At 48.1% G+C, this 14,349-nt stretch overlaps 1 protein-coding gene across 2 annotated transcripts in view; it reads left to right on the top strand.

Annotated features, from left to right (window-relative positions):
- Positions 1 to 14,349, top strand: part of GRIK4 (glutamate ionotropic receptor kainate type subunit 4) — a 207,549-nt gene that overhangs the window by 62,144 nt on the left and 131,056 nt on the right. For both annotated transcript variants that reach the window (XR_008729783.1, XM_055695858.1), the window contains exon 2: positions 9,251 to 9,382. Coding sequence is in view for 1 of the 2 variants with exons in the window: in XM_055695858.1 (XP_055551833.1) it covers positions 9,301 to 9,382 (82 nt within the window). In the remaining variant the exon portion in view is untranslated. The remainder of the gene's footprint in view (positions 1 to 9,250; positions 9,383 to 14,349) is intronic.

The raw sequence follows: 14,349 nt of genomic DNA, 5'->3' as shown, positions 1-14,349 counted from the left end.
CTGAGCAGCTCAGTTTTCTGCGGTGAAAGAGTGTACGCTGAGTGTAAGGAGGTCTCATGGAAAGGTTTTCTTAATGCAGTTCGTTCTGAACACAGTCCTTGGCACGTTATATATAAAGCTGGGGTCCTGGTGATTGGTTTTTCCTTCCAGTGTGTGCACTCGCAGCACGGCTTAGTGAGAAGTCAAGCAATTTGAAGAACTGAAGGTTTAATGCCATCCAGGAACTAACACTGCCCGGGGAAAAATAACAGTATTGCTACAATTGCGTGGTGTGTATGTGTCCTTTCCCGGCACAGCACCAGGAAAATGTAGATGCCTGGCTTGCCCTGCTCCTGCCAGGCTGCCTGGTGGTCTCTGGCCATTTGCTAGACGAAGCCTGTGTCTCCGGCTGCCCCCGTAAGGGTGAGTGTTTGACCTTGGTAGAGCTGGGCAGAGGCTGACGTGCCTCAAACCGGGGAGGCAGTCGGTGGCACAGTGGGAAGTGGCACCAGGGTTGCTTTTGCACTTGCTCTGACTCTTTGGTCTGATTTTGCTCTTGATTCTTCTCACCCCCATACCCACAGCCCACAAGAAAGCAGTGCTTGGGCTGAGCTTGTGTCCTGCCTCCTGCTTTGAAGGAACGGTTTGACTTGGGGCTCCTCCAGTGACAGGAACTTCTTTGCTTTGTGTTTCCACGTTTGCTGTAGGACAGTGGTATTTGGCTGGGGCTGCTGAGGGGTATTTTCTGCAGAAGAGCTGACGTTCCTGATTTCATACAGTGGCTTGTCTCTGGTTCACATGTTTGTGTTGGCTTTGTTCTTTGTTGGAACAAAACTGAAATTTCAAACCTCGATTTTCCTCCATTTCTTAATGTAAAACAATTGTTGGTTTAAAGGCTTTTTCTCCTTCCTGGTTAAGCTTTTTATGAATCCAAGGCTCTGACTGTTTTTTATTTATTCAGGGTCCCACAGGTCTCTCTTCAAGAAGAGACACGTTGAGCAACAGATTCTGCTTGCCTAGGAGTTTCCCCATGCCACCTCATCTGGAGAGATCCGTTTGTATTTCCCCTTCTGAAAATACTGGCTTGTACCTGGCCGCATGCTGTATGCAGTGCGTGCCAGCCACGCTCTCCCGCACCAGAGGTGGTTTAAGGGAAGCGATGACCTGCAGAATGGATAGGAGTCTTCTGCTGAGTAAATGTAGCATCATGTTTGATACGGGAGCCCTGGCCTCTTTATGTGGGAGAAATGGCTGGTGCAAGGCTGTGCACAGAGGATTTTGTGAGTGCCAGGTATGGGCAGGCAAACAAAGCTTGTCTTCCTCCTTTTTTAGGTGATTTGGAATCAAACCTGTCCAGAAACTTGTATCGAAGGTAAAAAGCCCTAAACCTTATAATTACCGTAACCAGTGTGCTTAAAATGATTAAAAGATTGAGGTGATGTCATGCCATGCAGCTCTTAGACCAGAGGAGCGGTGCTGGTGCAGACCAGGCTCCCCTGTTTAATGGCAGCTCGCTGTCCTTCTCAGCTGGAGGAAAACCTGCCTTTCCCTTTCCACCTACAGGCACTCCCCTTCCCAGGGCTTGTCGTGATTTTTCCTTTAAGATAGCAGCTTAAAGCCAATTAAGAGTGTCTGAAGTGGGTAGAGCAGCCATAGCTGTGTGAGACCGCAGTGCTTTTAACTGCTATTGTTTGTTAATAAAAATAAATTGTGGGCACCAGGGAGAGAGAAAATCCCACATGGTCTTAGTTTTCTCTTTTCATTATTTTTTCCCAGTGAATTGTCACAGCCAGGGAGGCTTTTGGCAGATGATCTCCGGAGGGTCGTGCTGGCGCGGTTTGGAAGGGTACCGATCCTGTAACCCCCTTGCATGTGTGTCCCCCATCGCCCTGGCTCAGCCACTCTGTGTGTGGTATAAATCATTGCTTACAAGCTTCGGTGACGGGCTGTGAGCTGGAGGGGGCTGAGGCACAGGCAAAGCTGCCCTTTTGCTGCCTCTGCTCCTGGCAGAGGGATGGGGCGGCCGAAGGCAGCATCCTCCTTGCCATACCGTGACACTGGCCAGAGCTCGTCCATCTCAGCCCCCAGCTGCAGGAGCTCAGGGGGCTCCGTGAAGGAGGTGAGGCAGGGTTACACTGCATATCCCAGCCGAACGGTCCTGGCGCTTTCATATATTGGGGCGTTTTGCTTGTGGTGCTGCGTGCATCCATCATGTTACGCACCTTGATGTCTATTTTCTCAGCAGCTGTAGGGCTTGCTTTGTTCTGCAGTGCTTGAAGGCTTCGCTGTGCCTCACCGTGCCCTGTGAAGCAGGGCAGAAAGACAGGGGACAGCAGCACGAAAACTGGATCCTTCTATGTGCCTGAAGGGCTTTGCCAGGGTGGTTGTACTGGCAAACTTTCCTAGTAGAGAACCAGCTTAAAACCCTTCATAGAATAAAATAAGCTGCCCCAACAAATGAGTTTTAATGCTACCAAGTCGATATCTGTAATGTGACTTTTGTAAGCCTGACTGAGGGGGCGGGTGGGGTTTTCACACAGTAATTCACTCCCCTGTGCCAATAAAGCTTTCAAGTATTGACCAGCCCTGGGGGGCCTGATGGGTCCTGTGACAAGGCTGCGGAGAAGTGGATAATTGAAGGAAGACATCCTGTGACTCAGCCTGGAACTGGAACTCCTTGTGTTCACAGGTCTGTGGTTGATAATGCCAGGGAAAATGTAACTTAGAGATAGCTGAGTCTATATGCAGCTTGTATGATGAATTAGGATGGGTACATACTGCTTTTATCTGTAAGCAATGATAGGAAAAGTTGATCAGGCTTTGCTAATGCTGGGGAGGATTGAGAAGGGTGAGATGAGAGAACACAGGATTGTGGAGAGAAAGTTAAAGAAAATAATCCACAGGAATGAGAAATGTCAGGAATACATTCATCCTTCTGCTTCACTGCCTCCAGAATTCTTTTCTCCTTGAAGTTTCTTGCTGCTTTTTCTGGAAGTCACGAAGGGCGGAGGAAAAAAAGAAAAAGAGAGACATAAAAGAACACAGCTAGGCGAAATAAAGAAAATCCATTTTATCTATCAGCTGGGCAGGTGTCTACCACTAGTAACACCTTCCCTTGAACTTCACGTGCTCTGGTGCCAGCTGAGTGACCCTCGTGGAGCTGTGCCATCGCTGTGGTGTGGTGGACCGTTGGAGGTCCTTTTATCCCCTCGACACCTGGGGAGGAGAGATACCACTGGTCTGTCTCTCACCTCAGATGGGTTCATCCCTGGCAAGCCACAGTGCACGTACTGCGAGAACAACGCGAGGAGAGGAGGGGCGTGGTGGCTCAAAGTAAAGCAAGCTCTTTAATGCTGATGAAATCTAAAAGGAGACATAGGTTTTTATAGGAACATAGAAATTGCTAGACTGGAACAGAGCTGTGCTTCATATTGTTAAGTATCCTTTTTTAGTACTAGCTGTTTCCAGAAGCAGCGTAAGGAGGCTTGCCCCAAGGGGTGATTCTTCTAACCCTCGAACATAGGGAGTTAGACAGTGCCTTGCAGCGGGAAGGGTTTACATACCATCCAAAATCTTATGCCATCCAAAATCTCATTTTCTTTCCTTTTTTTCTTAAACTTTACTACTGTAATTCTTGCTATTCATTCTCTTCATAAATGTCTGATCCTTCTCTCAATCTTACTGAGGTTTTGACTGCAACAATACCTAGTGGTAATGATTTACCCATGCTAATTATGCATTTTGCAGAGGAAAACATATTGTTCGTAGTTTTAAATGGAGTGATTTTTCAGTTTAATTGAACTTACATCTTTGTATCCCTGGGGCAGGCTTGCAATTTAGTTCCTCCCCTCCCCCTGAGACGCACAGGCGCTTTCTCAAGCCCAGCAACAGTCACTTGTTGAAATGTTTTTCAGGTTCTTTCCCTCTTGTCAGTTCCATTTAAATGTGAGCATCTCTGCAGATGAAGCTTTGCAAAAGGAAATGGCTATCTTTGCTTGTCAAAAGAATGAAAAAGGCTCTGTTAAGTTGTTTGTTGATATTTCCTGACAGTTTTTCAGAATTCCTTGCTGCTCTGCAGCTGTTAAATTTGTTGTCTCAGCTGTGAGGATTACTCTAGCTTTGCTTGAGCTGCATGTTCTCACCATTCATCAAGCTTCTGGTGATGCACAGAAAGATCCATCAACACCAAAGCCACCTCCAAACTAGCATTTGGGTAAAAGTCTGCCTCCCGATTGCCTGGATAAGATTGAAGTTGCTGCCAATTTTTAAAGGGTGTTTGTGGTTTCTCAATGAGCTTGCAGACGATGGCGTAGGGGTTTTGCAGGAGAAGTAAGCGGAGGTCACATCAGGATAAAGCACACGCTGGGATTTTTGAACACCTGGTCCTGGCACTGCCTTCCAGGATGGTGGAGTGAAATGCCAGTGCAGCTGGAGATGCTGTGCCGTCTCGTTGGGATGCAGCCCTCTGCAGCTTGCTGGGGCCAGATGTGGCAAGACAGATGTGGCAGGGCAGGTGGCAAACAGATTTTGCAGGGTAGCGGTAGCTTTGGAAGTGTGACCAGGAATAGCAATGCACCTGGATTTCGTGAGTGTCCTTGTCAGGCTGGGCAGAGGGAAGAAGAGGGAAAGAAGAGAGGTGGCTGGTGTTCCAGGGATATCTTCACTATTGGTGTGGCAGGTTCAGGAAAGTTTTACTCTGTGATTTAACATTTTGTTCTGCTGTTTGGATGTACTGTCTAGGAATTTTTTCTGCAAAAGTCTCAAAATATCAGGAAGATGTGGTGATAGCAATGAAGAAGAGTACCATCTCACACAGTCATTAAAAATGTATAAGCAGTTTCAGAAGCAAGTTGCTTCCTCTCAGAAGCAAATTGTCCCTAATTCTGCTTGGTATTTAGAGACTTTTATCTCCAGACGGAACTCAAAACTATTCAGTATGGTCTGGATTTATTTTATTCTCTTGAATTTTCAGAGCTAAATATGAAAAAGGGCTTAACATAATAACAGTTACATACTTATGCTGTGCAGAGAGAAGCCAGGGGCCAGCTCATGATCCACCAGCTATTCAGCAATTCACGTAGCACCCTGAAGGACCTATGAAATTCCTATCTAGCCAGCCCATTCCTTTTGGGGGTAGCAGATTGCTTTATAAACAGCTTTCAATCAACCAGACTCCCTTGCTATCATAGCATGCTGCCAGTACAATAAAGAGCAGCCATTAATGCAAGAGCTGTAAATGTACAGGCTGACATGTTCTTGGTGGAAACTTTAGTACAGTAAGTTGGTTTGATTTATTTCCAGCAAACCGTGGTGAGGATGAGTCGGGTAAGTCATCTTCACATGCACAAGAATTAGTGCAGCAAGATGCTAAATGTCCTTGTCCTCTGTTTTCTTAAGGCTTTCTGCTTTGTGTTGCATGAAAGAAGAATGTGACCTTCCTTCCCTCTCTGCGTGGAATTTCAGGCTGCGCTGGAGTCGATACCCTAGTCGTACCTATGATTTATTGCTGCACCTGGGCAGAAAGCATGTTTTATGGCTTCTCATGAGGAGGTGAGACAGACAGGTGCACCTCGCAGCTGTAAGGAAGGGAAAGCTGTTGGGAAGATGGCTAGCTCAGCAGGGCAGAAATTACTTTACGATGAAGGGGTTTGAACTGTGTTTACTACCCTTTCGTGCCTGAATTCAGAGAGTAGGAGGCAGGAGGAACTTGGGGACTGGGGAGATGAAGACAGGCATGAGGCATGAAATACCTCTGAAAGTAGAAACCTTGACATTAGGCTAAGAAGAAAAATCCTCTCTCTCTTCCTTCCTTCTCATCCTAAGTCTTGATTTCCAGTGTCTGTTCCCACTGCTTGATGGCACAGGTGTGATGGTGGGGAAGCATCCTTGTGTTGCGCTCCCTGAGCATTTTGCAAGCACCTTCATCAAGCAGATGGTTGATGGTATGGGTTGTAGGGGCTGGGGTAGTTCTGCTGTTTGGCAGACCCCAAGGTGTATTTCTATTGCTGACAGCTGTTCCTTGGGTTTGTGCTCAAAAATCAAAGTACTGGGGAGCTGTTCTTAGCAGTGGGTAATGCGTTAGGTGAAGGCAGCATCCCTCTGTGCTCCATGTTCTAGGTAATTACAACCCTGCCGCTCACGTAGCAGAGCACAGCGGGTGCCCTGTATTTATTATTTAGCTTTCCTATTAACTCTAAGCTGGTGATGCAAAGGCAGCTGCTTCTCTGGGAATCTTGTAATTCGCCTCTTCAAACCAGACTGCAAACAGGAGAGGTGGCCTTCACATCTGTCCCTCAGAGCTGAAAGTCACGCGGCCCTTTCCCGGACCTCGGCTGTTTGTGGTTTGTCCGGAGTGGTTACCCTTGCGCGCTTTGTCTTTGCAGAGTCTAAAATGACAACCCCCCATTTCAGCATGGTGATTCCATAGTAGTTTGGCAGAGTACGATGGGGACGTTAGCTCCAGCATCCTCCTCATGGCAGTCAGGCACTTCGCTGCTTTGGCTGGGCGGTGGGTTATCTGCCTTACCTTGCCCGAGTCCAGAGGCGCGGCTGGGCTGCTGCCCTGCTTTTCCAGCGCATCCCTTTTAGACGCAGATACAAAATGTTTGCCGCAGGTGGGATCGCTGTATTTATCTGCACAAAGACATGATCTTAAAACTCCCTGCTAGATGGTGTTAGACAGATGTGGCCAAGGTCATGGAGAGGTGTGTGCTGCTGGAGGCGGCGGCTGTGGGGAGTGTAGCCGGAGACTGTCGTCTCGCACTGTCCCTACCAGAGGAACCAGCACAGTGCTGTGGCAGGGAAGCCAGCACTGACATCCTCTCAGGCCTGGCGCTTTTTGCATCTCTGACCTCTGCGTGAGCTTGCTTTTATTGCTTCTCATCTGGTGTGAGAACCGCTGACAAACCTGAGTGCTTGCCCCACCTTTCCCGGGGACCGAGCCAGGTGAGGCGGGGGCGCAGGCACCCTGCTAGGGATGGTGGTGCGCTGCAAAGCGCCGGAGGTTTCTGCTGGTTTCTGGTACAAACACCTTTTGATGAGTTGCTGAGGAGGTGACATGTCAGTGGCTGGCAGACTGCGGCGGGGCTGTGGTGGGGAGACAGCAGGGACGAGCAACTGCCAGTTTTCTCAGTCTCAGGATGCCTTGGACACCTTGACATTATCAAGATGCTTTGGAGCCTTTCTCCGCCTCTCTCCCTTCGATGGCTCTAGGACTGTCTTCTAGACTGCCTTGGCCAGGCAGGAGGCGGCAGTGGAGGAGAGAGAAGACAAAACACATCTGAGGTCCTAATCAGATGCTCTGCTAGTTGAGCTGTAGGTGGTTAATTGCCGCTGGCTGGCCGGGGCAGCTCCGGGTGTATTTTGTGCTGAAAGCATGCCTAGGATGGCGGGGCAAGAAGTAAGACCTAAAGGAGGAAGACAAGACGCTGGAGCGGCTTTGGAGCTGACCCTGAGCATGGTGCAGACTCCAGCTCCTCTTGAGGACCCACCTCGGGGGGCTGGGAGGGGATGCGTGCGTGCCTGTGTGCCACTCGTGCTGCAAGCGCCGGATCCACAGCCTGGGCTGTAATACCAGTGTGAGTAAATTTGACGTGATCCTGCTGTTTTGTCAATAACTTGGAAAGTTTTGAAATAACTGCTTCAAAGTGCTCAAATGATATGTTGCTCCACAATCTGTCTCTGCTGCCGCCAGTGCTTCTAAGTGACCAATTTACCATGCGCTTAACCCCTTAGGGCTTTTCCTTCCTAGGCGTTACTGTAACTTCCACTAAAAAAAAAAAAAGAGAAAATTGCCCTAGCCCTCCTCAGAGGTGGCTAATGATTTCCAGGTGTTTTTTTGGTGGCAGCTGCTTTTTAAAAATGTGTTGAGCACACAACTTCTGAAAGCAGGATGCTTTTCAACCGTCCGACTGGCATTTGAGCTTGAGGCCCCTCAGTTTTCTCAGTCGGAGAGAACTGGGCTCAGGAGGCAGCGCTGCTGGTGGGGGCTTCTGCAGGGAGACGCGATCCAGAGGGCGACCAAGCCCCAGGCAGTGGGGATGCGCAGCGACTCCCTGCGCGGCCCCGGCATCGCCTTCGCTTCTATGGCCACCTCTCAATATTTCTCCTGCATCCCTTCCCCGTCTGTAAAAAGGGGATAGCCCCTCTGTGGCCTGCTGAGGTGAGATGGAGGAGGTCAACATATAGTCTAAAAATAGATTAATTGAAAAACTGCAAGTAAAAAGCTACGTCTTTCTCAAACAAAACTCCTAGTAACTTCAAAGGCAAATTAAAGATTTTGCCTGTGTCAGGACTTCAGTATTTGTCCCAAGAATTAGACAAATGGAATAGTGTGAGAATGTTTGCCAGAAAACCGGAGAAGGGAGAGATAAGGTAACAGACGAAATACTCAAAGTCAGCATTTAAGGATGTTGCTGTCTGTGGAGATAATTTTATCAACTCGAGGGACAACCATTTCTCCTATAAAGTAAAATCTGCATTCTGCGTAGCTGCTTAAAATGGTGTTTGTTAAAAATTTGTGTAACTGTGCTGTGGGAGTCTGCTGTGGGACAACCAGTGCCGGTATCTGTGCTAATGGTAGGTTTGTGGATTCTCCATGTACTGCTCTACCTTTTGATGGTGTTTTGACGTTGAAAGATAGACCTCTGTGTGTTGGCGTGGGATTACCGTGTAAGAGGAGAAAAAAAAAAAAAAATGGTTCTGATCTTGGTCTTGTCCGGAATCCTCTTGTGCCCGAAAGGGAGGGAAGGAGGTGGTGATGGTCATTGGGGCAGGAGCAGTACAAAGAACTGGTTTCTAGTTTGGTGGCCAAAGTGACTCTCTGTCTCAGATTCCCATCCCTCAAATTATGTTTTGGTATGAAAATGTTTTTTCCTATCCTAAAGCCACAAATCAGTATTATAGTTCAAGTTGCAGGCTGCTTTGACTTAAAAAAAATAAGAAAAAAAAATAGGAGGGGGGGAGGGGAGAAATTAAAGATGTGATTCAGTATTGATTTCCACTTGTTTTTGTGGAAATGCTAAAAATGCCAAGATGAAATATTTGGACTTTTCCTTGTGTTTCTTTCCCATTTTTTTTTTAGAAGCTCTTTGCCCAGTTTGACTCCAATTCCTGAATAATTCATAGTCTGTAAATAGCTTCCTCCTCCTCCTCCTCCTTTGGTAAATAGACTCTTTGTTCCAAGTGCTTGGCAAGCCCCAAGCAGTGTCATCCTGCTGAGTCGCTGGTTCGAGAGCAGAGGTGCTCACGGTGCCATGTGTTCTCTCCACAGAGTTATGTCATGCCCAGACCACCAAAGGGCTCCATGAGGATTTATAGAAGATGCCCCGTGTCTTGGCGCCTCTGGTGCTCCTTCTGCTGTGGCTGATGAAGATTGCTGCCAGCCCCCATTCCCTGAGGATTGGTGAGTACAAAGCTTGCTCTGACCTGTGTTCAACCATCGTTTCGCTCATTGTTTGGATCACTCTGTGTAGAAATGCTCGGACGAAGGACACGGAGCCTTGCCTGCGGTAGCTGCGCTCCCTGCAGTGCGGTGTCTTCCCATGCCGGGGTGCTGAGGCCTTGCTGGGCCATGGTGTCCCACCTGCCTTTTGGAAGTGTTTGCTCCTTCATCTTGTAAATGAAACACGGTTTATGGTGACTGTACATATTTGCATTGATTTTCATGCCAGTGATGTTACCTGATGGGAATCCCTGTCTGTATAAATTTGAAGTGAAAGGCACTCCTCAAAGAGGCACCGAGGAACGGAGCTTGCCCTCTGTGCCCTGCCCGCCTTGATGCTCCCCTGAGCTCCACACAGAAGGAAATAGTTTTCTGTCACAAATTTATTTGTTCCCACATTGATGAGCAAGGAGCGTTTGAGCCTAAACTGAACCTACTTAAGCACTGCCACAAGAACATGAATAACTCAAAAATGCTCCATTTTTAGGAAAGTCCTGTGCATTCAGTCCCCTTTGGGCTTTATTAAAAAGTGTTTGGGAAGAGGCACCATCATCTTCGCTTGCTGCCTGCGCGGATTAGGGAAAAGACATGCATCCAGAAACCTTGTAATGAAACTTGCTTCATAGTGTTGACACTTCGCTCAGTTGTTTAGAAAGGAAACTGCTTTTCCTGACTGTTCTCTCTGGAGCTACTAGCTGGTTTTATTAACTATTTGTTGCAGATAAGCAGCTCATCTATTCCTGTCCCCATTTGCAACTTTCACAAGTGACACTTAAGTAAAATTACTTCTCCCCTCTGCTAGCAGAGCATGGAGCAGCTCAGATATATAGCAAGGGAGGGTCTGTGCTGGCAGGAGCCTGGGAAGGGTGGCTGGGTGTTTTATATCCCCAGCAGCTGTGATTCATGTGGAGCACTCGTGCTGCATAGTCTCAGCTCCGCAGACTGCATTTCATGTTGATCGGCAGATGCTCCACTTGAGCCCGCAGACGGGGTTGGGGATGTGTGATACGTTATCAGGATGCTGATGGTGAAGGATCCTTTCTTATACCTCGTACCCCAGCCATCTCCTTCTGTGGGGGACGTACTGTGGGTGCTTGGGAGTGAGAGAGGAAGGGCAGCTCCCCTGGCAGCGCATGTAACAGCACTGGGCTGCAAACCAGTCCGGGAGCTGGTGTGGTTGCCCACCTCCACAGCACAACCAGAGTGGGATGGGAAGGTGTTTGAGAGAGGTGGGACGGTGCTTTTATGCTCCTGGCCGAGGACTGGGAATGACAATGTGTGCTGCACCGCACCAAGGGCAGCTGCCAGGGGGGATTAGCTGATGCCTTCCAGGTCTCAGCTTGGTGCACGCTCAGGGGTTCCCCAACCGGAGCTGATGGTGGCTGCTCTAAGGCCCTGTCAGCGCTGATCCCGGAGGGCAGGCAAGAAGAAGCCCCAGGATGTTGGTGTGTTCAGGGGGACATATGAGCAACCGCAGTGGTGGCAGAAGATCTGTCTCCCTTCGTCTGTCCAAATACTGATTTTTGTCTTCTGTACCTGGTATCCACTGCTGGGTGAAGGAGATCTTGGCACACTGCTGGGGCCTGAAGGCATATCCATAATAGAAATTACTCACACGCCTGAAGACAGGCATGGTCCATACATCCTGGTCCCACCATATCCCACCTGGTACCCACAGGTATAAAGCTGTACAGCTCTGCACTTAGCAGAGACACCTGATGGTGAATAGCTGAACCCATACTGGTCAGACGTAAGCATCTCCTCCTAGGCTGTGTGCCGAGATCCATCCCCGAGACTGCTCCACCAGTGGCTTTCAGCTCTCTCGCACTGAGGTTGTGCTCCTTTGGACTTGTCCCTCCAGTTTTAAAGTCCTCATGCATTTAGGAGTGCTTTGCTTTTGACTTTCCTTGGCGAAAATAGTGGAGGTGCTCCAGACACAGTTGTTCTTAACGCTTAGACCATTGCTGCCGAGTCCAGGATGGAAATGCTGGATTTCTGTAGCCTGCACAGGGCAAGGCAGTGCAAATATGTTGAAACCCTCCTAGGACTGAAGAAATTGTATCAGGGTGCTGCAAAGGCAACGTGGAAGTCAATTTTCCAAAGAAGGAGTGATGCTGTTGAGGGAATGGGAGGCAACTTTGCCAATCCTTCTAAAAGGCACTGGAGGTCATGGCTTCTGTGTCAGATGGCATTAAATGTACAAGCAGACAAAGACCCTGCAGTCAAGTCACAGGTATCTCCAGTTGCCTCCTGAGAATGGGACACCAGCAGTCCTGACATTGGACCTGGCTGATGCCCACACGTGATCCTAAAGCAAGAATTTACTGTGGGAGGGGAAGCTCTGGTAGGTATGTTGGTGCATATCTACTGCTTTTACTTTGCTTGTGGCCACAGTGCTAACTTCTCTGACAATAGTGTCTGAAGCAGATGGGCAAAGAGCTGAGGAGGGGGTTGGGGTTTTGGTTTTGTTTCTTCAAGACACGGTTTTATTTTAACAATATATCCAGCAAAAAAAGTTAATAAAAATAAATTAAAAAATGAAAGGAGAGAAAAAAATATTACTAGCAGCCCTGAAATCATTCCCAAATGCATGCTTTTGGCAAGGCAGGGAAATATGGTATCTAGCAACATAAATCAATGCACCGCATCGAGAAGGAAAACAGACCAGCCATGTACATTTAAATATTCAAAGAAAATGCAAGCTAACATTTAAAATAATTCTGAAAGCCATCTGGTAGTGGACCGCTCAAATGCACAGTTATATGATTAGTAAAGTGAGGTGAACATAGGCAGTGTCGCGTCTGCGTTCTTCACTGTGTCGGTAGGAGAGATTATTGCCTGCTGCACTTGGCTTCCAGGGTAGGAGGAGGCACGGTGGTGCTGAGTCAGGGGCACTTGGCTTGGCTTTTAAGCTAAGCGCTGAGCTTCCCTGCTGCTGCTTTCTTGGGGTTTGGGTGGATCTTGGCCCTGATATTTCTCAGTGGAGTTTCTAGGCAGCAGATGGCTTAATCTTCGAGCGCACAGTGACAGGAATTTTTGCTAGCCTGGACGGGGCCAACAGTGAGTGTTGCATTGCAGTGAGCTCTAGAAACATCATCATCTATGCAAAAAAAGTGAGCAGAATATAGGCTACAGGGCGACCTTCTCCATGACTTTGGCATGCATAAGAGCAATCTGTAGGCTTTGGCATTCTATATTTCTCTCCTTGATACACAGGAAAAAACATCGGTGCAAACATTTTTTTTCATCCTTAAACGCTGCGTATTCCTTTGTGATCCAATCCTGGAGAAAGTCTCCTGTTCACATTGTTCTGGAGACCTTTGGGGGGAAAAACACTGACCCACATGTCCAAAATAGTGTCTTTTTACTAAGAGTGTCTTTTGTTTATCAGTCAGCTCACCTGGCCTGTCTTGGTGAAGTGTTATCTCCATAGATGCTCAAAAGTGGATTGTGATTGGGGTATGAGGAAGCAGGCAGGAACAGGCACGTTCTCAGAAGTTTTCAAGAGCTCCAGGAGGTGTGCAAGGAGTTGCCTCGAGACATCCTGTAGCCCTTGAAAAAGCCAGCATGTGTCCTACCAAAATGGCTTGGGAGCAAAACCCAGTAGTTGGTGCTTGCCCGGTGTGTACATTTGCACATGCTGTCTTGCATCCAACCACACCAAAAGCATGACAGACAGCAGGTCCCTCCTGCCCACCCCAGAGGCAGGCAAGGAGGATGGCTGGTGCAGTGTGCTCTTAGCTAGCATCTCCCCTGGCTCTGGTTTCCTGCAGTAGAAGTAATTCTGGTTTTGTTTGTTCACTCGTGCTCAATAAAGTGTCAAGAAATTTACTTGAGTTATTTACTGAGTTATTTACTTGGTCTTATAGAGCCGACCGTCAGAGCCCTAAATTGGTATTCTCTTGCTAGATTCATTGGGTGTACTACCAGCTCATTTAAAATTCATACACAAGCCAAAGTTGTAGTTTATACATGGCATTGCCCTAACTAGCAGTAGGCTCGGTAGCGCTGACATACGATCTACTGACAAACTCCTTGCAAGACCTCCTTCAGCCCTGCAGCTCTTTAAAGTGCTCTTTCCTGTAATTGCTTCTGTCTGTCCAAATCCCTTCCCTCCTTCTACCTCCCAACTTTGCAAACTTTATACAAAAGGCAAGATGCAGCTCTAGCATTAAGGGTATTTTCTTTGGTGAAACTTGGTGTTCTTTTACCCCATACCCAGTGAACATGCATCTTGCTCAGCTGATAATTGAAGCAATCTGCACTGCTGTCCCAGTGCTTGTCGTAGGGTTTCATCCACCAGAGGAGCAATGTGTGGTCAAAGTCTCCACGAATCTAACCTGACAGTGGAGTGTCACTAGAAGGGCCAGCCTGGGGCATCTGTCCGTGTTTCTAGGCATGTTTCCAAAAATCTAGAGTACCTGAAGGGCTGTGAATCTCCTGCATCTGCTCTGACCATGGACTTATAATGTCAAGAAAATGTTCTTGGGATCCACCAGAGCATGTGGAGTTGTGGGAAAGCACTGGCACTTAACTGTGGATGCTGAAGTAGGTGGAAATGGAGACATGCATGCAGCTTTTCCTGCGTCACTGTGATTGCATAAGGCCCTTCTGATTCTTCCCTGTCGCCCTGTTACAGACCTGTGTAGCAGAGCATCACTTGTGTGGCCTTGCCTCTCTGCACAATTGCCCTCCCGAGGTGCTTGTGATGCTAAGCTGCTTGTTCAGTGAGCTGAAGGCCCCGTGGCTGCACTGTGTGCTTCTGCCCCGTCAGTGCAGTTTGCAGGCTGGTGGGTCTGAGCGGGGGGACTGAAGCGAGGTAGGAGCTCTGAGCATTACAAATGTGTACGGCAAAAATGAACGATAATGGCAATGAACAGAATTGTGGACCATTTAGTTCAGCTTCCCCAGCTCCCAGAGGATATACA

This window comes from Falco cherrug, chromosome 17 (genome assembly GCF_023634085.1).
Source record: "Falco cherrug isolate bFalChe1 chromosome 17, bFalChe1.pri, whole genome shotgun sequence".
Classification (NCBI taxonomy): Eukaryota; Metazoa; Chordata; class Aves; order Falconiformes; family Falconidae; genus Falco; species Falco cherrug.
The sequence above is the reverse complement of the archived record's forward strand: the minus strand, read 5'-3'. Positions and strand labels throughout refer to the sequence as shown.